At 43.1% G+C, this 27,399-nt stretch overlaps 2 protein-coding genes and 1 pseudogene across 2 annotated transcripts; all 3 read right to left on the bottom strand.

Moving 5' to 3' along the window:
• Positions 1 to 892: 892 nt before the first annotated feature.
• LOC107131475 (vomeronasal type-1 receptor 4-like) lies at positions 893 to 2,041 on the bottom strand (annotated as a pseudogene).
• A 10,823-nt stretch (positions 2,042 to 12,864) lies between these two features.
• LOC132342111 (vomeronasal type-1 receptor 4-like) lies at positions 12,865 to 14,356 on the bottom strand. The gene has a single exon (XM_059877351.1). The coding sequence runs from the start codon at positions 13,992 to 13,994 to the stop codon at positions 13,086 to 13,088; it is 909 nt and encodes a 302-aa protein (XP_059733334.1). The 5' UTR covers positions 13,995 to 14,356; the 3' UTR covers positions 12,865 to 13,085.
• A 5,805-nt stretch (positions 14,357 to 20,161) lies between these two features.
• LOC107131473 (vomeronasal type-1 receptor 4-like) lies at positions 20,162 to 22,984 on the bottom strand. The gene has a single exon (XM_015458486.3). The coding sequence runs from the start codon at positions 22,394 to 22,396 to the stop codon at positions 21,425 to 21,427; it is 972 nt and encodes a 323-aa protein (XP_015313972.2). The 5' UTR covers positions 22,397 to 22,984; the 3' UTR covers positions 20,162 to 21,424.
• Positions 22,985 to 27,399: the final 4,415 nt, after the last annotated feature.

Here is a 27,399-nt window from a genome sequence, read left to right as displayed (position 1 = left end):
GTCAACAAAGGTCCATAAAGTCAAAGCTATGTTTTTCCAGTATTCATGTATGGATGTGAGAGTTGGACCATAAAGAAGGCTGAGCACTGAAGAACTGATGCCTTCAAACTGTGGTGCTGGAGAAGCCTCTTGAGAGTCCTTTCAACAGCAGGGAGATGAAACCAGTCCATCCTAAAGGAAATCAACCCTGAATATTCATTGGAAGGACTGATGCTGAAGCTCAGATACTTCACATCCACCTGATGTGAAGATCTGACTCACTGGAAAAGACCCTGACTGAGAGAGACTGAGGGCAGGAGGGGCAAGAGGGCAACAGAGGATGAGATGGTTGGATGGCATCACCGACTCAATGGACATATGTTTGAGCAAACTCTGGGAGGTGGTGAAGGACAGGGAGGCCTGGTGTGCTGCAGTGCACATGATCATGAAGAATCAGACAAGACAACACTGAAAACAATATGGAGGTAGATAGATATCAACTAGACTTATTTGACTGATTGTCTGCAACATATGCAAATATTCAATCATAATGTTGTAAGATCTGAAGTGATACTGTGTCATGTTATTTATGCTTCAGTAAAAGAGGGTATAAAATAAATATATAAATCATTGCAGAAGAAAGAAATTGGCTATTATTGAAGCTGTCTACTATGTATCTAAGGGGCTTCCCAGGGGGCACAGTGGTAGAGCCTGCCTGCCAATGCAGGAGATGCAGGAGACACAGGTTGAGCCCTGGTTTAGGGAAATCCCCCGGAGGAGGAAATGGCAACCTGCTCCAATATCTTGCCTAGAAAATTCCATGGACAGAGGAGCCTGGGGTTGCAAAGAGTCAGACATGACTGAGAGATTGAACATGGATGTACTACATATTTAGCTATTTAACCATTTTTCTTCAAGAGCAGAACCTAGGAGTTTTAGGATCCCTCAGGAGTGACTGGAAGGTGGAAACTGTGGGAAAACACGAAGCCAAGACACTAGAGGTCTGTATCAACCATAGACAAGAATCTAAAAAGGCACTGATATGACAAGAAAAAATAGAATTCAGCAGGTAGAAGATGACGAAGGTGACCACCAGCATCAGGATGTTGTGGGCGGCTCTGGTCTCCAGGGGGCATCTGTGGTGTCCAGTGGCAGAGTGAATATGCTGCACCCTCTGGCGGTGTCTGAGCAGGAGAAGCACCATGGAGCCACTGGACCAGACCATGAGGGTAAGAAACACGGCATCAGAGATGGACCAAAAGTACATAAAAGCTGCCTAAGGAGCTGTGGGTGAGCAGAACCACTTCTCTTGATTGTCAGTATCATTTCTTGTGTTCTCTGGACTAGTAATCATCAAGGGAATGCAGATATTCATTAATATCTGAGCATCCAGATTCATTAACATCTGAGCTCATTAAACTGAGCATCCAGCAGGTGCAATGGGAAGGACCAATGAACTTGGGGGCCCTTCCTCTGAGCATCACCCACTTCGCTCTCCTGGGGGTGAGAGTGAAGGACTGATAGGTGCTCAGGACATAGGTGGAGCACAGGGCAGTGCTCCGAGCCATTCTCTGTATGTAATAGACAAACTTACACAAGAGACTGTTCAGGGGCTTTCTCAAAACAAAAACTGCCATTATACGGGGAATCCCAGAGAAGAGAATAATCAGGAGATTGGCCAGCACTGAGTGTGTGAGAATCACGTCCGTGCCTCTCTTTTTCTGGCCAAATAAGATTGGAGAGATGCTGTGGATAAAAAGGATGACATTACCCAGAGCCCCAACCACCACCTGGAACAGAAAGATGGTTGTCACAGCCGCCTCCCCTGGGTTTCTCAGGGCATCTCTGTGAATAGACATGGAGAGGATGTCAGTGTCCTGAAGGTGAAAGGAAGCTGTGAAGATGATGACAGGGTCAACACTGGGAAAGAATTCTGGATCTTTTCCTCTCCTGAGAAGGGAGAGACTGTCATAGTCCACATGTGGGGTTCAACCTGTAAGACACATGCATGACATCAGTTATACTTTCCACTATTAGTATATTAATTTCTACTATTTTGCATATCCTTATTCTCCACCAGCATGTAAGTTCCATGAAGTTAAGAACTACATCCGGACTTCCCTGGGGTCCAGGGGTTAAGAAACCGGCTTGCAACCCAAAGACAGAGGATCAAACACTTATCGGGGAACCAAGGTTCCATGTGCCGAGGAGCAAGTAAGCCTACATGCTGCACCTAAGATCCAAGGCAGCCAAATAAATAAATACATATTTTTTTAAAAGGACCACATTTATCTTGTTTACCAACATGGTCGATGCATAATAGATGTTACAAATATGTACTGAGTATATGACTATGTGACAGGAGACAGAAAAGCAGATACACTAAACCTCTTAGAGACATTCCTGCCTATTGTAAGAATGCATTAAGAAAAAAATCGCAAATTATGAAAGTATTGAACTTCTACGATTGTCCAGCTGATTTTAATACAGTTTCAATAGAGTCAGTTATCCACACTTGAAACTCATATTTCATCAGAATTACCACACACAGCATAACTTAAAAATTCATTTGTGGATCTGCACTTTCTAGTTCCTCAGGTAAGGAGCTTGGGAGTCACGTCTCTGTCCTAACAAGGAAAATACCAAATAGACTGAAAATTCTCGAATCAGTAAGAGAGGTGAGAGACAGGGGACATCCCTGCCTCCACAAGGGAAGGGACAGCAGGTGAAGAGAAGGAACCAAGATTATACTGGAGCAAAGATTCATGAGCAGAAATCCCTCTGGAACAAGTCCTGGATAGGAAATCCTGCGTCATAATCAATGGACTGATGGGGACTCAGTGTGGAGGAGTCTGATAGAATCTCCAGGAGGACCACTCATCCCACAGTTCTGTGAGTCTGGTGATATTTCCCTCAGTTAATATCAGAGAAATCCACCAGATCATTTGGAGTTGTGTATCTGCTGTGACTAAACATGCACACAAGCCAGTAGAAGCAATAATAATTAATGTGATGCTGAATCAGCAGAGAAGTGTGTAACTCACCTCATCCCAGGTCAGCACAGAAGTCAGAGCTCGTCTGTGCGGGCCTCCTAAGAGAGGGAGAAGCCCTGCTGAGAGAGCTCCTCATGTGCCCAGGACCATGGACAGAGGAGTCAGGAACTCGGCTCTGGGCAGAGGGACAGCGGGGGGAGCTGTGGAGGGCAGAGCAGGCCGCGTCCAGTGCAGAATCACTAAGCCTTTTCTCAGAGATTGCCTCTGATGGCGCTCAGCCTTAGCCATGACAACCACCTGGGGTCCTTGTCAATACTGGCCTTAGAATGTCTGAACTGCTACAACAAAACATCACCCACTCGAGAGGATTATAAAAACAGAAATTTATTGCTCACAGTTCTGGAGGTTAGAAGTCCAAGATCAAGGCTGCAGCATGATTCCTGTCTGGGGAGAGCTGCCTTCTTGATTCATGACTGGTGCCTCTTGCCGTGCCCTCAGGTGATGGGAAGAGTCATGGAGCTCTCGAGGTCTCTTTTATAAGGGCACTTACATAGTTCATGAGGTCTCCACCTGGCCAAAGGCCCACATCCTGACACCATCATGTTTGGGATTATGATATCAATATATAAATTTTGGGACAGAAATACTCAGACAATTCCATGGTTCAAGGTACAGTCCACTGTATTTGAAAATATTAAATTCAGCATTGAATTACCACAAACAGTATTATTCTAATCCTATTACCATTTTTTTTTAATTTTATTTTGTACTGAGGTGTAGCTGATTGACAATGCTATGATACTTTCAGGTGAACAGTGAAGGGCCTCAGCCATACATGTACAGGTATCCATTCTCCACCAAACTCCCCTCCCATCCTGGCTGCCAGATCCAATTGAGCAGAGTTCCCTGTGCTATATAGTAGGTCATTTGTTGGGTTTCCATTTTAGTAGTTCCAATTCTTTAAAAAGGGCATACATTGCTTATTTTCTAGCATTTGCACTGTTTTCACAGTTGAAAATTCATTAGATTTCATCTCATTACAAAGTCTTTTTTCTTTCTCCTCCTGCTCCAGAATAAAATAGGAGGGGAGCATTTCCCCATTCAATCAGAGAGACAAAAATATGAGTAACATCTCTACACACAACTTAAAAACCTCCAGAACTCTGACAGAATGTCTTAGCAGAAATTATAACCTACAGTCTAACTTGTTAGGTCCTGAGAAGTCAGTAGACGTCTTTACACATGGTTGAGAAGCTCAGTGGCTCTGGTCATGCAGACTTGACAGATTCCACAGTGACCCCCTCTCTTTTTTCCTCATTGTCAGAGAACCCAGGGCACAGGGATTTGCAATGAACTCAGTGCCTTGGTCCCACTCAGATACATTGTTGTTGAATTATTAAAACATCTAAGACCTGGAAATAATCTAAGTGCCCACTGATAAATAAATAGATAAAGAAGCTGTGGTGTATTATACAATGGGATGTTTTTCATTGGAGGATAGTTGTGTTACAATGTTGTAACATATGTTTTTATTGGAGTATGGCTGTGTTGCATTGTGTGCTTTACAATACTATTTAGTTTCTCCTGTACAGCAAAGTGATTCACTTATATGTATACTTATCCCCTCTTTTCTTCACCTTTAGGTCACCACTGAGCATTGAGTAGAGTTCCCTGTGCTATACAGTAGGTTCTCATTAGTTATCTATTTTACACATCATAATGTATACATGTCAAATTAATAGTATTACTCACAAGTACTGAATCATTATTTTACCCGTGAAACCAACATAACAATATATCAGTTGTATTCCAATTTTAAAAACTGCAAAAACAAAAGTTGGACACTATCTTATACAAAAATGATCTGAACTGGATCACCAGCAAGGTCCCCCAAACAAGTCTCAACATATTGAGACTGAAATCCCATGACGTGTCTTTTCTAACCCCCTGATATGGAACTAGATGCCAACAACAGCAGGAAAGTCGGAAAATTCACAGATACGTGGAGATGAACAACCACCTCTAGAGCAAACAGTGGTCAAAGAAAAATCCAAGAGGAAATAAAAGACCTTGAGACAAGAGTGAGTGGAAACATAGCAAACAGAAGGTTATGGGATTCAGCACAAGTTGTTCTAAGAGGGACGTTTTCACAACAGATGCCTACATAAAGAAAAAAGATTCTAGTAACCAAGGTAACTTTTTACCACAAGGATCAAAGCAACCAAAAACCACCAAAATATCACCAACACCCCCTCCTCGGTCCCCCAAAACCAAACCCCAAACTAAGGAAAAGTTAATGGATACAAGGAAATAAAAAAGAACGGATGGAAATAAATGAAATAGAGATCAGAAAAACAATAGAAAAGACCAAGGAAACCATGAGCTGGCGTTTGGAAAGATGAACATTCGCCTTGTCACTGAGCACCTGCAGCAACGTGAGAAGGAAACAGTGACTTCGGGCACCTAAGGCGTTTCTAACCCCACGGCCGCCCTCGCTCCTTTTCCCACCACAGCTGCGGTATTGCTTCCGCTCAAAGCAGGAAGCGCGTCCTGGCCTCCCCTCCCAGCTCCTAGTCGCCCCTCTTCCCGCCACTTCAACGGTCTGGTCCTTCAGGCTCAGCCTCCTGGCTCCACCTTCTCAGAGTCACCTCAGGAGCCCCCTCAGTCAGTATGACTGACTCGCTCTCTTCACCTCAAGATGAGATTCATACCTTTTTGTTCGTTTGCTCCTCTCCGCTCTCTCTCCCTGATAAATTGAGATCTCACAGAAACAAGAAATACTGCCCCGGCAGATGCAGCGGTCGCCTGACAAGCACCATGGCTCCCGGCCAGCCTCTCCCTCAGCTGTGGCTCGTGCTGGAGCTGCTGTGTGCAGGCACCACTTCCGGTTTTGCTAGAGTTTACTAGGACGAGGACCTAAACACTTATCCTGCTCTCGTGACAGTTCCTAGACTCTTACCCCTGCTCTCGCGACAGCTCCTGGAAAGAGGACTTGGACATATGCTCCTGCTCTTGTGACAGTTCCTGAGGCACAGGCCTGTTCAGGTACCTCTGATCTCGCTGTAGCTCCTGGGGCTCGAAGATGGACATGTACCCCTGATCTCCCGGCAGCCCCCGAGGAAAGGTCCCGGACAGGTGAGTGGACTGTGGGTCCTGCCCTGCAAGGCTGTACGGCAACTTCTACCTACATTGCGTCCTGTCCAGCCTATTTCAGGCTGCTCTGCCCCATCCTGGGGGTGCCCTGAGCCTGGCCTTCCTAATGCGGCTGCTCCATGAGTCCGATGGAACTGTATCAGTAGAAGCCCTGACATGAATGTCAATGCACAGTAACTCTTTATAGGATCCTCAGGAAGCCCCCTCGTGTCTCCCTACATCACAGCTCCCAGAGACTCCTGTTCATGCCTGTCCTTTCATCCTCTTGCACCTCTCCTCCCACACACATGGCCCATGACCTTCCTGTGAGGCTGGGTATTCTGGGGTGAGAGGTGTGGTCAAATCCACCGGATGTACATATCCTGAGAGACACAGAAATCAACCCCACAGGTGAGGTGTCTCCCTGACACTAACAGTCACAATCAGAAGGACACACCTGCCCCCATACAGTCCATGACCCCCAGCCCCACACGGTCACACACGGGGGATGCCACCACAGCCAGAGTCAGAAACTAACTCACAGCAGGTGCTGACAGGGCTCTTCTTTCAGGAAACACCATTAAAGGCAGTTCTGTCTCTTTTGCTCCTGAGCACTTTTGCTACCCTAACTTTCTCATACAGTTTAGGGTTTTTTTTTTTTTTTTTTTTTTTAACTTCTGTGAGTAAAAATGCTTACAATACAGTGGAAGCAGCAGGAATTAATTCTGTTGCATTAACAGAGGAGTAGGTAACTCATCACAGGTGAGCCCTGAAATCAGAGCTGGTGTGTAGCCCAGTGCTGAGGGAGAGCTGAGAATGAGCTGCTTAGAGGCATCGTCAGGAGCTGTGGGCAACGGGACTCAAGGAGCCTGAGTAGGATCAGGTTGAGACACACTGACAAAGGGGGGAGGGGGACTCCTTCCCCTGCAAGCATAGATGGGTGAGGTCTGCTACAGTGAGCAGTGAAAGTGGAAGTAGCTCAGTCATGTCCAGCTCTCTTCGACCCCATGGACTATACAGCCCGTGAAATTCTACAGGCCAGAGTACTGGAGTGGGTAACCTTTCCCTTCTGCAGCGGATCTTCCCAACCTAGGGATCGAATCCAGGTCTCCAGCATTGCAGGCAGATTCTGTACCAGCTGAGCTACCAGGGAAGCTCACAGTGAGCAGAGTCCTTGTTAACAACAGGGAGGAGCTCGGTGACAGGATCATCCAAGGCTTAGCACACATTCCAGAGAGACCACATCCCTCCTCCCATCTTTAGAAACTCCAAGGCACAGGGATCTACAGTGGACCACCCAGCTCTGCTCCCAGCCTAAGACACTCCTGGGCTCACAGCCACCCTCCACCCAGCAGAGCATGGATGTGAGTGCTCAAGTGAGGCCATGTTGCCCCTGTCCTGCCCAGTCTGAGTTAAGTCTTAAGTCCCTCTCCTGCTGGAGGCAACGTCTCTCCAAGTCTTTGCCCTGAGATTGAACAGAAGGAAGCACTCACATGGCTGGTCTTCGCTTCAGAGCTCTGTGCAGGGACGTGTCATTCAGGATGAGCGCCGAGCACCTGAGGTCATGGTTATAGGGACGGTGTTTGTAGCCTTGGTCTCTCCACAGAGATTCCATTATCACGCCACCTGCTGTGTGGGTGGGGCTGACGGCATGGGGAGTCTGGGGCGTTTCCAGTGAGGAGCAAATGTTATCCCCAGTGTAAATCATCATCTTCCTTCTTGGGAGATTAAGGACAGCTTTTGGGAATCAATGAAAAGATCTGAATGGGCAGTCAAATAGCTGGCAGAAAACTTTTTTCTGAATTCCCTGTGGAAAATGGTAGTTCAGAATCACAGTTGTCATCGGGTACTATAGGATCGCTTGAAGGTGCATCAAAGTTTTTTTTCTTTTACCACACTTCCAACTGGTCTTATTCCTCCAGGTATTTTCTTTATATATAGGCAGGTGTTTACCAATTCGGTTTTGGTAACAGTGTCTTTGAGAAGCTTTAATTCACATAACATATAACTCACCCATCTAAAGTACACCACTCAGTGGTCTTACTTTATTCATAGAGTGGTCTTGGCTGTTGTTTGGTCTCTAAGTCTTGTCGGACTCTTTGCGACCCAACTGGCTGTAACCCTCCAGGCCCTTCTGTCCATGGGATTTCCCAGAGAAGAATACTGGAGGGGGTTGCCATTTCCTTCTCCAGGGGATCTTCCCCACCCAGGAGTAAAATCCACGTCTCCTAGTTTAGCCGGTGGATTCTTTACCACTGTGCCACCGGGGAAGCTTGTTGTGGTCTTTACCACACTCATTTTAGGAAATGTTCATCAACCTGGGACAAAAGCCCAGATCCTTTTTTTGTTTTGTTTTGTTTTTCAGATTTTTACAATTGAACTATATATTTTATATTGGAATATAGCCAATTAACCATGTTGTGACTGTTTCAGGTGGACAGCAAAGGAGCTCAGCTATATATATACATGTATCCATTCTCCTCCGAACTGCCCTCCCATTCAGCCCCCCACGTAACACTCAATGCATTTTCATGTCTCCAAAATAATGAGCATCATCACTGGATCCCGAGTCTAGTATTCCTATGACTTTCTATAAGAAATTTTGGGTGATCTCCTTGGAAGTCCAGTGGTTAGGACTCCAAACTTCCAATGCAGAGGGTGCAGTTTTGATCCCTGGTTGGGGAATCAAGTTCCTACATGTCAAACAGCCAAAAAAATTTTTTTTCTGGTCTACGAAGTATTTATTACTCTCTCGAACAGAAAGCTCAATAGTGTACATTTAGCCCAGTTTGGTGGCCTGTTCTTTGACCCTCACCTTTTCTACCTTGGCACAGAGAGCCACTGATTTGGGACCCAGGACACGGCCTCCCCAGTGATGGTGGATCTCATGATATCTGTCGTTGTAACAGGTGCTGACAGCTTCCACCAGCTCAGCTGAAGTGGCCTTGTCGTCCAAGCTGACTTGTGTAAAGGCAATGGTAGTACAGGTCTTCTTGTGCACTAGACGCCCTGGCTTGGCCTTCCTTGGACTGCCATCTTTTTTTATTATAATATTTAAAAAAATTTTAATTGGAGGATAATTGCTTAAAGAATCTCCATGGACAGAGGAGCCTTGTGGGCTATCGTCCACAGGGTCGCAAAGAGTTGGACATGAAGAGTCAGACAAGAAGCAACTTAGTACACACATGAGGTACCCAGAGTAGTCAAATTCATAGGTGGTTACCAGAGGCTGGAAGGTTCAAGAAATGGAGAGGTATTATTTAAAGGATACAGAATTTCAGTCTGGGATAATAAAAATATCTGGAGGTGAACAGTGGTAATAGTTGTACAACAATGTGGATGTATGCTGCTGAACTGTATACTTAAAAGTTGCTAAAATACTAAAGTTTGTTATGTATTTTTACCAAAACCTAAAATTTTTTAACAGTTAAATGGAAAACTCTATGTTAAATGTGTTTTACCACAATTTCAAAAACTACAACTAATTCATTAAATAAATAAGCTACTGTGTTTAAGCCCTCAAGAAAAAACAAAAGTGTTGTGTTGGTTTCTGCCATATGACAACATGAATCAGCTATAAGTATATATACATCCCCTCTGTCCAGAGCCTCCCTGCCCACCCCATCCCACCCCTCTATGTCCTCAAACAGCACTGAGTTAACCTGCCTGTGTTCTGCAGCAGCTTTCCGCTAGCTATCTATTTACACATGGTGTTGTGTATATTTCAATGCCACCCTTTCTATTCATTCCATGCTCGCCTTCCCCCCGCTGTGTCTACAAGTCTGTTCTCTACCTCTACGTCTCTATGCCTGCCTGGCAAATAGGTTCATATGCCATTTTTCTAGATTCCGTATGTGTGCATTAATATATGGTATTTGTTGTTCTCTCTCTGATTTACTTCACTCTGTATAACAGGCTCTATGTTCATCCACCTCAGTTCATCTGACTCACATTAGAGAGCCCCATTCTTACTGTGCCCGATGAGCAGGAGGGCTGCCAGTTCTGGGCCACACAGTAGGTTATCTTGTTTATATCTAGTAGTGTGAAAAATGAAGTAGGGTTGAAATTACTTCTATTCAATTATTTTAAAGATAAAAATAATTCATAGGCAGTTAATTTCTTATTGTTTAAGAGGAGGTTGTCTATCACTAAATATATTTCTACTATTGATCACATTTTATTAGCTTTAATACACTTTAATAGGAAAAACAGGAAGTAAAATTATGATATTTTTAGATATATAGATATTGAAACAATCCACTCATAGTAGAACTAACTCCTTAAAAGTTAAAGGGACTTCTTCACTCAGAAGACAATTGTAGCAAAGAAAACAACATTTACAAAAAAGAAGTACAAGCATTGGAAAAGGCAATCACATTGACACTTGCATAAACTCTACTTTCTCTTCATTTCTTATTTTGTATAAGGTACAACTATCTCATGACAGCTAAAACCATAGCATTAGTTGTCAGTAATAATGTATATAGATACACTACTGGGGGATCCTTACATGATGACCAAAAGATCACTGAAAGATATTTATACATTAACACCTTAAATTTAAAAATAGGACTTTATAAATAACACACTAAAAGGAAGGCAAAAAAACAGAAAAAAAAGAAATTAGACAAATAGAAACAAATCTCAAATTTACAAAATGTAATGATGAAAACTATATATGCAAGTGACAAATAAAAGAGAAGGCAGCTACTACTCTTTCCTTCAGCTCACACCATCCATCTAATCGACTACATTTATTGAGAGTCTACCATGTAAACAATCCAGGTTTAAAGGACAAGCAAGCCATTGAACAGCACTGATTTTCCATGTAACACTACAGCATTTTGGAGAAATAGAAGTGAAATAAAGTTACACAATATAAAAACACAGTATAGAAAAACATATTCTCCATTTTCATGTGTATTACCTTTATCTCAGAAATTAAATCTCCACCCACATAAGAATAATATTCATGGAGATCAATATTGGATTATGCCAGTGTGTATCCAGTATTAGCCACAACACACAAGGATAAAATTTGGTGAAACTCTTGAAATGTTCCTAAAGAAAGGAGATCTTCTTCAGACAGCTGCATTGGTCAAGGTGAAATGGTTTCTTAGTAATGGTTTGTACACTTCTCAAGCTGATAATTCATGGATTGACTTTCAGATCTCCTAAGGCATCTCTGGAATTAAATGAACCTTCTCAGGTCATTGGAAATTATGTAGAAATTTGGTGTTGAGTACGGACATCAAAAGGTATCAACTTCTAGTTATAAAATAAGCAAGTCAAGGGGATGTGATGAACCACATGGTGAATATAATCAATTATATTTCATTGCATATGTCGCTTCAGTCATGTCCGACTCTTTCTTTGTGACCCTATGGACCATAGCCTGCCCGGCTCCTCTGTCCTTCTAATTCTTCAGGCAAGAATACTGGACTAGATTTCTGTACCCTCCTCCAGGGGATCTTCCTGACCCAGGGACTGACCCCACGTCTTCTGCCCTGGCAGATGGGTTCTTTACCTGTAGCACCACCTGGGAAGCCCAGCCTGTGTGAGAGTCAAACACTACAAAAAAGCTAAGAACATGGCATCTGGTCCCGTCACTTCATGGCAAATAGAAGGGGGAAAGTGGACAGTGACAGATTTTATTTTCTTGGGCTCCAGAATCACTGCGGATGGTGACTGAAGCCATGAAATGAAAAGACTGGATGAAAAGCTATGATAAGCCTTGACAGTATATTAAAAAGCAGAGACATCACTTTGCTGACAACAGTTCAGATCGTCAAAGCTATGGTTTTTCCAGTAGTCATGTATGGATGTGAGAGCTAGACCAAAAAAAGGCTGAGCAATGAAGAATTGATGCTTTTGAACTGTGGTGTTGGGACTTGAGAGTCCCTTGAACTGCAAGGAGAGCTAATTAGTCAATCCTAAAGGAAATCAACCCTGAGTATTCATTAGGAGGATTGATACTGAAGCTGAAACTCCAATACTTTGGCACCTGATGCAAGGAGCCGACTCATTGGTAAAGACCTTGATGCTGGGAATGACTGAAGGCAAAAGGAGAAGTGAGTGACAGAGGATGCAACGGTTTAATAGCATCACACTCAGTGGACTTGAATTTTGAGCAAACTCCCGGAGATGGTGAAGGACAGGGGAGCCTGGTGTGCTGCAGTCCATGGGGTTGCAAAGAGTTGGATACAACTTAATGAGTGAAGAACAACAACAAGAGAGTCAACCTTCAAAGTTCTCATCACAGGGACTTCCCTGGTGGTTAAGACTTGGATCTTCCACTGCAGGGGGTGCTGATTTGATCCTTGGTTTTGGAACTAAGATCCCATGTGCCCCACAGCTAAATAATAAAACAACTAACTAAATAAAATCAATAAACATGGTAAAGTTCATATCACAAGAAAGAAAGTCGTATCATCTGTGAAGGTGCGTGGATCGTACTAGACTTATGATGATCATTCTGAAACATAAATAAATGCCCATTCTTTGTGTTGTCTATCTGAACTAATGCAAGGTTATGTGTGAATCGTACCTCAAAAAAATGGATACTGAGTGCTTACAGAATAATTACGGTATTTAAAAGTGACTACTAGATTTGTGGATATGGCAATTCATAATAATAATGTTATATATGTAACCCTTTAATAGTTACAAAATAACTATGATATACATATTATTTTTAAGTCTTGTGACATATACAGGTCCACCCAAATTGCAATATGTAATGATTAATTATGGAACTTGCTTATTTTTGGATGAACAATGTTGATTGCTTGTCTCTTTTTCATGAATGTTAATTAGGAGAGGGGTCTAAGTCTGTTTTTAAACTATGTATCCTAAGTATCAAAAACATTTGCCTTTTATATAAGTGCTCAAATAATAAATATTCATTGAACAAAATAAAACATTATAATTAAAAAAAATGACTACTAGATATTTAGCACTTTACCCATACATTCTGACAAGTCAAGAGCAGAACCTAGGAGTTCTAGGATATCTAAGAAGCAGCAGGAAAGGGGAAATGGTGGGAAAACAGGAACCCAGTACATTAGAGGTCTGTATCAACCATAGACGAATATCAAAGAAGGCTGCAATATAAAAAAACAGAACAGAATTTAGGAAGTAGAAGGTGATGAAAGTGACCACCAGCATCAGGATGGTGTGGGCGGCTCTGGTCTCCGGGGGGCATCTGTGGTGCCCAGTGGGGGTGTGAATATACTGTACCCTCTGGCGGTGTCTAAGCAGGAGAAGCACCATGGAGCCACTGGACCAGACCATGAGGCCAATAAACATGGCATCAGAGATGGACCACAAATAACTCATACCTATTTCAGTAGGTGAGGATGAACAGAACCACGTGCCTTTGGTATCAGTATAGTTGTGCATGTTCTGTGGACCAGTGAGTTTGAGAGGAACACGGATGTACATCAAGAAACTGAGCATCCAGCAGGTGCAGCAGGAAGGACCAATGACCTTGGGGGCCCTTCCTCTGAGCATCACCCACTCTGCTCTCCTGGGGGTGAGAGTGAAAGACTGATAGGTGCTCAGGATGCCGGTGGAGCACAGGGTGGTGCTGTGAGCCACTCTCCGTAAGTAATACACAAACTTACACCCAAGACTGGACAGAGGATTCCTCGGAATAAAAGCTGCCATTGTGTGGGGAACGCCAGGGGACAGAAGAACCAAGAGATTGGCCACAGCCATGTGGGTATGAATCATGTCTGTGGGTCTCTGGCTTTGGCCAATCAAGACTGGAGAGATGCTGTGGAAGAAAAGGATGACATTGACCAGGGACCCTATCACCATCTGTATAAGATATGTGATTTGGAGAGCAGCCTGACTTGTGGTTCTCAGGGCATCTTTGTGAAAAAACATGGAGAGGTCGTCAAGAGTGTCCTGGAGCAGAAAGAAGGCTGTGGTGGTGGTGACATCAGCTGTCTTCTTAGAGAACCAACACTGGACAAGGATTCCCACATTTTATTTGTCCTGAAAAAAAAAAAAAAGTCTTACAGTCTAGAGAATGACTTTCTAGGATAACATAATCCAGACACCAGTTAAAGCATTCACCATTATTTATTTGGTTTTGCTTTGTATTTACCTTTACATCCTGATGTTCGCTCTCCATGCAGGGTCTACAAAGTGATGGTTATATCTATTTTGTTCAACAGCATTGTTGGTCTAGTTCACCCATTTTTGTCATTATTCACAGAAATAGAAAAAAAAATCCCCAAATTGTATGCAACCATAAAATACTCCCAAATACTCTAAACATCTTGTGAGAGAAGAACAAAACATCGAGCTTCCTCATTTCTAAATATATGTCAAATCTATGGTAACAGAAACAGTATGGTATAGGCATAAAAACAGATCAGTGGGACAGAATAGAGAGCACAGAACTAAATGTATGCTCCTTTGGCTAATCAGTCACAAAGGCACTAAGGATACATAATTGTAAAAGGATAGTTTCTTTAATAAATGGTATTTGGAAAATTGGAAATCCACATCTAAAGATAAAAACTTAGAGACTAGACCTTACGATTCTGACCAGAAGAAAAAAATTGTGACTATGTATATCATAGATTTTAATTAGCACACTGTGATCAACTGCAATATATGCAAACAGTGAACCGTTATTTTGTACCCAGAAAACTGACATAATGTTATGTCAATTATATCTCAATTTCAAAAACTGAAAAAGAAGCTGGGTGCTATTTTACAACACACACATAAATGATCTGAACTGGATTAAGATTTGGATGTGAGATATGAAACCATGAAATTCCCAGAGGAAAGAAGTAAGCTCCCTGAGGTTAGTCTTGGTCATAATGGTTTGGATTTGACAACAAAAGCAAAGGTAAGTGAGTGGTGCAGCACGTAAGAGCCTCCTCAGAGCAAAGGAAATCATGAAAATGCAGCTATGCAACAGGAGACAATATTAGCACACCACACACCCAGTAATGAGTGAATATCAATTTGGGCAGATCCCCAAATAATCCAGTTTGAAACGGGCAAAGGAGGGTCAAAGGCTCAGAGTTTACACTCGGTAGTCACTTAATGGCTCACCAGCAAAGAATTCGCCTGCAGTGCAGGAGCTGCAGGAGACGCCGTTTCAATCCCTGGTGCAGGAAGATCCCCTGGAGGAGAAAAGGGCAACCCACTCCAGTACTCTTGCCTGGAAAAAATTCCATGGACAGAGGAGCCGCATGGGATCATTTGTGACATGGCCTTAAGAGTGCTCCGTGGAACTTCCTTGGTGGTCTAGTGGTTAAGAATCTGCCTGACAAGGCAGAGGACATGAGTTTGATCCGTGGTTCAGGAGGATCCCACATGACTTGGGGGCAACTAAGCCCGAGTGCCACAACTCTGAGCCCACTCTCTAGAGCTGGGAGCCTGAACTACCGAAGCCCGCACACCCTAGAGCCCGAGCTCCACAACAAGAGAAGCCACCGCAGTGAGAAGCCTGTGCATTACAGTTAGAGAGTAGCCTATACTCTCAAGGAGAGACAGCCCGCCTCACGCAAGGAAGACCCATGAAGCCGAAAATAAATAAAGGAATAAACAAATATTTTTAAAAATTACAAAGGGCTCCATTATTGTCCCCAGGATTATACTTCAAACCACTGACACCCATTCTCTTATGTGGACTTTCCCATTTGATGAAGCCCATAAATTAGGTTTTTCCTCAATTATATACCTCAGCTAAATAGGATGGATTTTTTTTTTTTTAACAGCAAGGCCTTCAAACATGCTTTTAAGAACTGGACTTTTTTGTTTTTTAACAGTATCTCAGATTCAACTTAGAGCTTTCCACCTACCTTTTTTTTCTTTTTTTCAAGTCAGGTGTTGGAAGATATTTTTATATCTTTTTTCTTTTCTTTTTGGGAGATATTTTTGAAGGGTATAAAGGAAATGTAAAGGGGTCTGGTTGATGGCTGAAAGAGAGTGAGAATTTTAAGAAGTCACCAAGAGCAGCCTATGAAGAGCTCTGAGGACTGGAATTTAATTCTACTGGCATGGGGAGTGCCACAATCAGATAGAACATTGAAAAGCATGAACTTTGGACTATGTGGATCGTGAGTGGGGAGGCAGAGATACCTGGGAAGATGCTGCAACCATGAGGCAAGAGGTACCTGTGGTCTTTACCAGAGCAATGGCAGAGACATGGGGATAAAGGATGGACTAAATCTGGGGGATGTAATATACAGCAGGATGACTAGTTAATAATACTGTTTTGCATATTTGAAAGTTGTGGAGAAGGTAGATTTTAAAATCCTCATCACAAGAAAAAAATTTTTTGTAATTGTATATGGTGATGGATATTAACTAGGCTTATGTAGTGATGATTTCATAATGCATACAAATATTGAATTATTATGTTGTATACTTTAGACATGTTATATATCAGGTATACCTCAGTATAAAAAAATGGACTAGGAGTGGCTTCAGAAAGTGGAAAGGGCAGGACATGGAGACTGGATGGGAGGATGCAGAGTCAAAGTCGGGGTCCAGATTTCCATGCTAGGAAGATGGTGGCATCAACCACTGAGATGGCAGGCATAAGAAATATAGCTGGGGCAAGGGTGGGAAATATATGTTAGTTTTTTAAAATAAATTTTTAAATTATAGAATATATTATTATTGTACAAATGTCAACACAAAAGTATTAAAATTCCTCTATTCACCAGCTCCCCCCCCAAAAAAAACGGGCAAAGGACCTGAACAGACATTTTTCCAAAGAAGACATGCAAAAAGTTAAAAGGTACATGGACAGGAGTTTAATATCTCTAGTCGTCAGATCAAAATTACAATGAGATAACATCTCTCACCTGTTAGTCTGTCTGTTCTCCAAAAACCAAAGGGCAACACACTGGCAAGGAGGTTGAGAGAAAAAAACGCTTTATATACTGTTGGGAATGTAAACTGGTACATCCTCGTGAAAAACGTTATGGCAGTTCCTCAGAAGTTAAAACCAGAACTCCCATACCAGCCAGCAGTCACACTTCTAGGATAGATCGAAGGAAAAGAAACCACGATCAGGAAAAGATACCTGCACTCCGTGTTCACTGGTACATTGTTACGACAGCCAAGGCGTGGAAACACCCCAAGGGTCCACTGATAGGAGAATAGATAAGGAAGCTGTGGTGCGTTATACAGTGGAGTATTTTTTTATTGAAGTGTTGTTGCTTTACAATGTTGCATTACATTCTACTGTACAGCAAAGTGAATCAGGTATATATATGTACTTATCCACTCCTTATTAGATTTCCCTCCCATTTAGGTCACCACAAAGCACTGAGTCGAGTTCCCTGTGCTACACAGTAGCTTCTCATTGTCATTTTATACATAGGGGTTGGAGAAGGAAATGGCAACCCACTACAGTATTTTTGCCTGGGAAATCCCGTGGATGGAGGAACGTGGCGGGCTGCAGTCCATGGGGTCACAAACAGTCAGACACAACTGAGCGACTGCACAGTAATAGCAGCTGCTCAAGTTAAAAAGGCTGAGGGCATTTTGCCACTCAGTTGCAGAGGGGAAGACATGAGCCACATCGACATACATAACACAAATGCAGAATCGAAATGGAATACCATGGCAGAAATGCCTGAGCCAACTGCAGCCCGTGAAGGAACATGTGAAGGTTGTTACAGGGCAGCCTTTCTCTCTGTGTTTCTGTTTGTGTGTGTATGTGTCTGTCACTGGATCTTGTTTCAGGACTTTCAGGTTCTAACCCAAACCCTGCACATCAATTTATCTCAGCTTACTCACATCCAGCACTAACCAATTAGGTTCGAGGACGTCACTAGAACCTTTTATACAAGATTGAGAAGCCCAGGGCTCTGCTCATACAGGGTTTGGCACAGATTCCACAGTGACCCCCTCCCTCTTCCCCTCATTGTCAGGGACCCCAGGACACAGGGATTTGCAGTGAACTCACAGCTCTGGTCCCCCTCAGATACACACCAAAGCACATTCCCACCTTCCACTTGCCAGCCAGGGCATGGACAGGGCAGCTGAGGATAAGGCAGGGGAGCACCTATCCTGCCCAAGGCGCTGACCACACAGCTCTGAGCTCCTCTCCTGCTGAGAGCCAGCTCTCCTGTTTCCTGCCCTGAGACTGAACACAAGGGAGCACTCACCTGCCTTCACTTGGCTCCACACTCTGTGCAGGGAAGTGTCAGTCAGGATGGGCCCCAGTTATAGGGACAGGGTCCCTGGGGCCACTCTCCCCACAGAGGAGCCATTATCATGTCGTCTGGAGCGGAGATGACACTGTCTGCATGGAGAGTCTGGGACGTCTCCAGTGAGGGGCAGATCTTACCCCCAGTACTCATCACCCTCACCCATGCCTGGGGACTAGTGACAATTCCTGGCAATTACTGAGAAGGTCCCTGTGAGCAGCTGAGCAGAGGGCAGGGAGAGGTTTCTGAGTTCCCTGTGGGAGAACCCAAGTTTACAGTGAAAGTCATAGCTGGGGCCGGGACACTCACAGAGCACCGGGGCTCCCTTCACTGTGTCTCCTGTTGGGCATTTTCCCTCATGGTCTCACTTTTCCAAACTGTTCCAACGTGTATTCTCACTGATCATCAGCATGGGATCTGGAGGCTGGCCTTTCTCCTGAGTTTAAGTCTCACAACACTTTCTATATATGATCTCGGACTGTTTAATCTGGAAAATAATCTCTTTGAAGCTGGTGTTCCCCCTCCTCACAGCCCTCAGGTCTCCCTCGTGTCCACATGACTCTATAAGCAGATTATAATTTGTTCTAAGTCACCCATCGATCCCCCTCCTAGAGATTCTCACTGGACCACCAGCCTGTCTCTAGGTTCTGAGCCATTTGAATTGGATAGGAGATAAAATAGACTTTGTGAAGAGACAAAGAAGAACACTACATAATGCACAAGGGACAAGTGATCTATTGAAGAAAAAGATAAAATAATTTTAAATATATATGCACCAACATTTGTTGTTGTTCTGTTGCTAAGTAGTGTTTGACTCTTTGCGACCCTATGAACTACAGCACATCAAGGCTTCCTTGTCCTTTGATATCTCCCAGAGTTTGGTCAAGTTCATGTCCATTGAGTTGGTGATGTCATCCAACCATCTCATCCTCTGTTGTCCCCTTCTCCTCCTACCCTCAATCTTTTGCAGCATCAGGGTCTTTTCCATTGAGTTGGCTCTTCCCATCAGGAGGACAAAGTATTGTACCTTCAGCTTCAGCATCAGTCCTTCTGATGAATATTCAGGGTTCATTTCCTTTAGGATGGACTGGTTTGCACTCCCTGCTGTCAAAGAGACTCTCAAGAGTCTTCTCCAGCACCAGAATTCGAGCATCGATTCTTCACAGGAGCACCTCAAAGTATAAGTCAAATATTGATAGACATAAAAGGAGAAATCAACAGAAACACAATCATAGGAGGGGATTTCAACTTTCCACTTACATCAGTAAATAGATCACCCAGGCAGAAAATGGAGAAGGAAGCACACACTGAAAATAACACATTAGACCTTAGAGTCTGTAGTTGGTAGATATTGAGCATCCATACAAAAGCAGCAGATTACACAATGTCTTCAATGGCATGTAGGTTGTTCTACAGGAGGTTCACAGGCTGGGTCATAAAGCAAGCCTCAGTAAAGTTAAGGAAATGGAAATGATCTCAAAAGTCTTTTCCAATTGCAATGCTTTGAGACGAGAATCAACTACAAGGAAAAACCTGAAGAAAAAAAAAACACAAACATGTGGAGACGAAACAACATGCTAGTGAAAACCCAGTGGTTTGCTGAAGAAATCAAGGAGGAAATTAAAAATCCTAGAGACAATGAAAATGAAAGCATGATGACTCAAAACCTGTGGGATGCAGCAAAAACAGTTCTAAGAGGAAAGTTTATACAGATACAAGCCCAAAAGTAGAAAAAAAAAAAAAAAAAAAAACTCTGCTAAACAACCTAATATTACACCTAAAAGAACTTGAGAAAGAAGGACAGCAAAACCCAAAGTTAAAAAGAAAGAAATCATAAAGCTCACTGCAGAAATAAATAAAATGGAGAGAAAAATAAGTGATAGAGGACATCAGTGAAAGTAAATGCTGGTTCCTTGGAACGATAAACAAAATGGATTAGACTTTAGCCAGACTCATTAAGAAAAAAAAGGAGGAGATCTCAATCAATAAAATCCAAAAAGAAAGATTAGAAAGTACAACCAACACCCCATAAGTACAGAAAATCTTAAGAGACCACTTGGGCCTATAAAATGGAAAACATGGAAGAAATGGACAAATCCTCAGAAAGGTACAACTTTCCAAGACTGAACCAGGAAGAAATAGAAAATATGAACAGACCAAATACCATGATGTCCAAAGAAAAGACAAAATAAAACACAAGAATAGTATGATAGGGCAAACCGAAAATAAATCCCAAGTTGCTGTTTGCAAGGATGAGAATGAAATATTCAAGGGACAAACATGGAGAGGAAAGCCTCTAGTCTGTCCTTCCAATTATTGTGTCGGCCTAAACAATAAAATTTAATGACGGTCGAATATGTAAAGAAAATCCAGGTTTAAAGCAGAAGGTAATATAGAAAAAGACCTTCTTCACTTTTCAGATTTCTTATCTTCACTAGGAAATAACATCTCCATGCATCATGGATTAATATTTAATGAGACGAATAACTGAATTATGGGATAATGTATGCCAGGTATTACCCACAACTAATGGAGATAAAGTTTGTGGAAACTCTTGAAATGATCCACAAGAAAGGAGTATTCTTTCAGAAAGCTGCCATGGTCAAGGGTGAATGGCTTCCTCAATAATGACCTGTGTCTTTTCTGAGCAGATAATTTCATGGATTGACTTTCAGATCCCCCAAGTTAGCACCTGCATTAAATTAACCTTCTTTGTTCATTGGATTTTACATACAAATGTCAACAGGCATCTACAGCTTGTTACAAAATAAATAAGTCATGGGAATGGGATGTCCAGCATGGTGACTACAGTTGATCATACTGCATTGCATTGTTGGAAAGTGCTAAAGGATTCAAACTTTAAGTTCTCATCAGAAGAAAGCATTTGTACCATGTGTAGGGAGTGATGCACAGATGGTAAAGGAGAATTGTGGTGATCATTTTGCAACACATACAAATATCCATATGGTGTAATATTACTTATTTATTATGACTACTGTAACATTACTTATTCATTATGCCTCAATTAAAAAACTTGGTACTGATTAGCTACAGGATAATTTCTGTTAAAATTTAAGCTGTCTCCTAAATATGATAAATTTAAGGTGAGAACTTGAGTCATACCTGCTAACAACTCAAAGAGCAGATCCTAGCAGTTCTAGGATCCCTGAGGAGCAGCAGGAAGGGAGAAATGGTGGGAAAACAGGAAACCAAGACATCAGAGGTTTGTATCAACCATTGTCGAAAATCAAAAAAGGCAGTAATATAAAAAGCAAGAATAGAAGTCACCACATAGAAGACAACAAAGGTGACCAGCAGCCTCAGGGTGGTGTGGGCGGCTCTGGTCTCCGGTGGGCGTCTGTGGTGCTCAGTGGGGGTGTGGATATACTGCACCCTCTGGCGGTGTCTGTGCAGGAGAAGCACCATGGAGCCACTGGACCAGACCATGAGGCCAATAAACACGGCATCTGAGCTGGACCACAGGACGACAATCCCTGCACTGGGACTTGAGGATGAGCAGAACCAATTGGCCTGAGCATCAGTATAATTGTGTCTGTTCGGTGAAGCAGTGATTTTCACAGGAACATAAATGTACATTAAAATACTGAATATCCAACAGGTGCAGCAGAAAGAACCTGTGAGCCTGGGGGCTTTTCCCCTGAGCAGTGACCTCCCTTCTCTCCCAGGGGTGAGAATGAAGGACTGATAGGTGCTCAGGATGCAGGTGGAGCACAGGGCGGTGCTGTGAGCCACTTTCTGTAAATAGTACACACATTTACACCCAAGAGGAGACAGGGGCTTCCTTGAAATGAAAGCTGCCATTATGTGGGGGATCCCCGAGGAGAGAAGAACCAAAAGGTTGGCCACAGCTATGTGGGTGAGAATCATGTCTGTGGGTCTCTTCTTGTGTCCAAACAAGATAGGAGAGATGTGGTAGAAAAAAAGAAGGACATTGGCCAGAGACCCAACTCCCATCTGTAAAAGATACATGGTTTTCAGAGCTGCCTGGCTTGCAGTCACACGGACATCTTTCTCAAAAGACATGGAGTGGCTGTCAGAGTGGCCTGGAGCAGAGGAGAGGCTGTGCGGTGATGACATCAGCAGTCTTCTTACGGAACCAACTAGGAAAGGGGGTCTCAACCGGCAACTCTCTTAAAAAAAAAATATGCTGTCAAATTCCAGAGAAATGGTTTCACCTGGAGAACATACATTTGACATTAGTCATATCTTTCACCATCACAAACTTTTATTACTCCTATTGACTCATGTATTCCTGTTCTCCACACGTGTGTGAGCAAGGTCCGTGAACATAGGGACCATGTCTGTCTCGCTCAACAACATTGTTGAGCCATAATAACTTTTAAAATATATAGCAAGTATATGAATAAGTGACAGGAGATAAAGACAAACTCTACCCCTTTAGAAAGATGTCCGCTTTAGCAAGATGACCCCTCTATGGTCATCTTGCTTATTACAAGAATGTATCGGGTGATGCCACCAACATGGCAACACAGGAGGCTCCTTCCTCCCACGGACACAGCAAAAACACTTACGCATGGATCAATTCCTTTGAGAGAAATGCAGAATGACTTGTACACATCGGATGACTTAGAAATCACCCCACGTCAAAATGGGTGGGAAATTCTGGGACACCTGCTCACCATGAACCCCACCCCCAGCACAGAGCCTCCCAACCACAATGAAACCCCCAATGCCTTGCTTCTCTGTCAAGGATCTGAACCTCATACCAGCACCCTAACTTTTTTTTTATTAATTTATTTTCATTGGAGGCTAATTACTTTACAATATTGTGGTGGTTTTTTGTATGCACTGACATGAATCAGCCAGGGGTGTACACGTGGTCCCATCCTGAACCACCCCTCCCCTCAGGGCTGTCCCAGTGCACCGGCTTTGAGTGCCCTGTTTCATGCATCGAACTTGGACTGCTCATGTCTTTCACATATGGTAATATCCATGTTTCAATGCTATTCTCTCAAATCATCCCACCCTTGCCTTCTCCCCCAGAGTCCAAAAGTCTGTTCTTTACATCTGTGTCTCTTTTGCTTTCTTGCATACAGGGTTGTTGTTACCATCTTTCTAAATTCCATATATATGTGTTACTATACTGTATTGGTGTTTTTCTTTCTGACTTACTTCATTCTGTATAACAGGCTCCAGTTTCATCCACCTTATTGATTCAAATGCATTATTTTTAATAGCTGAGTAATATTCCATTCTGTGTATGTACCACAGCTTTCTTATCCATTCATCTGCCGATGGACATCTAGGTTGCTTCCATGTCCTCCCTATTGTAAACAGTGCTGCAATGAACACTGGGGTACACGTGTCTCTTTCAATTCTGGTTTCCTCAGTGTGTATACCCAGCAGTGGCATTTCTGGGTTGTATGGCAGTTCTATTTCCAGTTTTTTAATGAATCACCACACTGTTCTCCATAGTAGCTGTACTAGTTTGCATTCCCACCAACAGTGTAAGAGGGTTCCCTTTTCTCCACACCCTCTCCAGCATTTATTGTTTGTAGACTTTTTGATAGCAGCCATTGACCGGCATGAGATGGTACTTCATTGTGGTTTTCATTTGCATTTCTCTGATAATGAGTGATGTTGAGCACTTTAACTTTAAGGCTGGCATCAGAGGAAGAGGCCCTCAGATCACTTAGTTCTGGTAGCCAATGCGGATGGGCATTGCTGAGCTCCACAGGACCAAGAAAATAAAAGAGCAGTGGTGAAATGGACCTACTGGCACTCGCCATGGCCTCATCCCAGGCTCAGTGCAGCAGGAATGGGCTGGGACACCCAGCACCTCATCTGAGCTGGACGGCACACTCTATCCAGTGCTGCCTGGAGCTCTGGCCTCTAACCCTGCATCCAGCGGCTGACTGGGATGCTCTTGGGGGACTGAAGGAGCAAGTGGACACTGTTTCCACAGTCTCCCTCTGGCTTGATCCAAACATAAAATCAAGCCTCCAGCATCTGCCTGGAAAGGGCCTATCCACACATCTTAGGCCCCAACCTTTGTGGCTGACCCCCAAAGGGTGGACCCTCCAATCACCTCGCCCCAACAATCAAGGGTACTCAGCCTACTGGAGTCCCACAGGACTATGTAATACAAAAAAATCAGTTTTCACAGGTCACACATAGACCTAAAGAGCAGGGATGGAAAAGACAGTCTAGGGAAATGGAAAAGAACACAGGAGTAACTGTAGTCATCTCAGACAAAATAGACTGTAAGCCAAAACATGTAACAAGAGACAAAGGAGGCCATTCCATAACCACAAACATATCAATTCATCAAGGAAATAGAACACTGTAAATGTCTGTAAGCCCAAACTGGGAGCACTTCAATATATTAAGCACCTGTTAACAGAAATCAAGGGGAAACAGACAATCATACAACAGTGATATGGACATCAATCCCATACTCTCAGCAATAGAACAATCGTATAGAAAGTCTATAAAGAATCACTGGATTTAAACTACACATGAGACCAGATGTACTTAACCATCCAACAGCAGCAGAAAATAGTCTTCTCAAGTGTACGTGGACCATTCTCCGTGCGAGTCGTAACATATTTGAGAAGACTGAGCTCATTTCAGGCATCTTTTCCAACCACACTGATATGAAACTTCAAAACAATTGTTAGATGGAAATAGGATAAATCACTAACATGTGGAGATTAAACTTCATGGATGAAATGAAAAATCAAAAAGGAAAAAGTTTTCAGAGAAATCAAAGTGCAAATACAAGATAACAAAACTTGTGGAGAGCAGTTTAAGAGCTGAACTGATAGTGATGAATGTCTATATGAACAAGGAAGAAAGGTCTCAAATAAACAGAATAGCCTTATGCCTCAAGGAACTATGGAAAAAAAAAAAAAAAAACCAATGAATTCAGCTCAAAGGAAAGAAAATGTGAGGTTCACAGCAGAAATATTGGCATAATTGAGAGGCGTTGTGAATTTGGTTCCAGACCACAGCAATAAAGTCAATGTCACAAAAAAGTGGATTGTACACATTTTTGGCTTCCCAGTGCACATAAAGCTTATATTTGAGATTGCAGTCATCATCTTGGTGCATGGACAAGCCTCCTATATAAGTTCTCACTCAACCTCAGAGCACCTAAACGATAAAGCAAACATTACCAGCCCAAAAGTGAGAAACACTTTCACCGTGGGCACTGCAATACCTCCACTTTCATCAGACAGAAAATGAAAACATGAAAACGTTGGACCGGGCTACACATTACAACAGTTGAAACTTATAGACATAACCTGATCCATCTACCCCTCAGCAGCAAAATACACATTCTTCTCAAGAGCACAGAACATTCACCAGATCAGAGCACGTGTTCAGACCCAAACAGGTCTTTTTTTAAAAGCCTTTATTGAATCTCTTATAATATTGCTTCTTTTTTTTTATGTTTTTTTTTTTTTTGGCTGAGAGGCATGTGGGATCGTAACTCCTCAACCGGGGGTCAAACCCGCATCCCCTGCATTGGAAGGTGAAGTCTTAACTAGTGGACCAGAAGGGAAGTCCCCCAGACAAGTCTTTAACAGATTTAAGACTGAAATCACATAAAGTATCTTTTCCAAGCACAGTGATATGAAACAAGTTGCCAATAACAGCAGGAGAGCTGGAACATTCACAGATAGGTGGAGATGAACAGCCGCTCCAGAACAAACTGTGGTCAAAGAAAAATCCAAAGACATTTTTGGACAACCATGAATGGAAGCACACAAACAAATTTCTGGGATTCAGCACAAGCTTCTCTAAGAGAGATGTGTTCACAACAAATGCCTAGATTAAGGAAAAGAAGATTCTAATAATCAAACTAACTTATTACCACAAGGAACCAAACAAGACAAAACCCAAACTAAGGCAAAAGTTAGCAACTACAAGGAAATAAGAAAGAACGGAGTGGAAATAAAAGAAATAAGGGCCAGAAAATAATACACCCCTGGCTGATTCATGTCAATGTATGGCAAAAACCACCACAATATTGTAAAGTAATTAGCCTCCAATTAAAATAAATACATTATTTAAAAAAGATTAAAGAGAAAAACAATAGAAAAGACCAAGGAAACCACGAGCTGGTGTTTGGAAAGATGAACATTCGCCTTGTCACTGAGCACCAGCAGCAACGTGAGGAAGAATCAGTGACTTCAGGCACCTAAGGTGTTTCTAACCCCACGGCCGCCCTCGCTTCTTTTCCCACCAGAGTGGCTGCATTCCTTCCCCTCAAAGCAGGAAAAGCGTCCTGGCCTCACCTCCCAGCTCCTAGTCGCCCCTCTTCCTGGAGCCCCTCTTCCTGCCACCCCAGTGAATTAAATCCAGGCTCAGCTTCCTGGCTGCACTAGCTCAGAGTCACCTCAGGAGCCTCTGCACCCACAGGTGCGTGGGGACTCGACTGGGAAGGTCACTCTCTCCATGTAACAGGACCAGCTGGAAGCAACCTTTCTTAGAAAAAAAGCAGAGAACCCTGAAGCCCTATTTTCCAGCCCCTTTTCTGATGACACAGCTCTGCTTTCACAAAACATATTTTAAAGGCAGTTGTGTCTCTCTTTTGCTCCTGAGCACTTCTTGCTACACTGGTTTCCTTGTACTGTCTTGGTTTTCTTTCCTTTTTTTACTTCTGTGAAGAAAAATGCTTACAATACAGTGGAAGCACCAGGAGTTAATTCTGTTGTGTTGACAGAGGAGTGTGTAACTCATCAGAGGTGAGCCCTGAAGTTAGAGCTGGTGTGTAGCCCAGTGCTGAGGGAGAGCTGAGAGTGAGCTGTTTAGAGGCATAGTCATGAGCTGTGGGTAACGGGACTAAAGGAGCCTGGAATAAGGTCCCGGGTGGAGATGATGTGAGAAAGGGGGCAGGGGGACTCCTTCTCCTGCAAGCATAGATCTGTGAGGTCTGCTACAATGAGCAGAGTCTTTGTTACCAACAGGGAGGAGCTCAGTGACTGGATCATCCAAAACTTGGCACACATTCCAGAGACCCCATCCCTCCTCTCATCTTTAGAGACTCCAGGGCACAGGGATCTGCAGTGGACCACTCGGCTGTGCTCCCGGCCTGAGACACTCCCGGGCTC

Source organism: Bos taurus, chromosome 18, assembly GCF_002263795.3.
Source record: "Bos taurus isolate L1 Dominette 01449 registration number 42190680 breed Hereford chromosome 18, ARS-UCD2.0, whole genome shotgun sequence".
NCBI classification, from domain to species: domain Eukaryota; kingdom Metazoa; phylum Chordata; class Mammalia; order Artiodactyla; family Bovidae; genus Bos; species Bos taurus.
Note: the sequence above shows the minus strand (reverse complement) of the source record. Positions and strands in the feature narration are given on the sequence as shown.

Excerpts from the sequence above, each read along its gene's own strand:
- LOC132342111 (XM_059877351.1), bottom strand. The coding sequence starts at position 13,994 with ATGTTTTTTCACAAAGATGCCCTGAGAACCACAAGTCAGGCTGCTCTC.
- LOC107131473 (XM_015458486.3), bottom strand. The coding sequence starts at position 22,396 with ATGTCATCACCGCACAGCCTCTCCTCTGCTCCAGGCCACTCTGACAGC.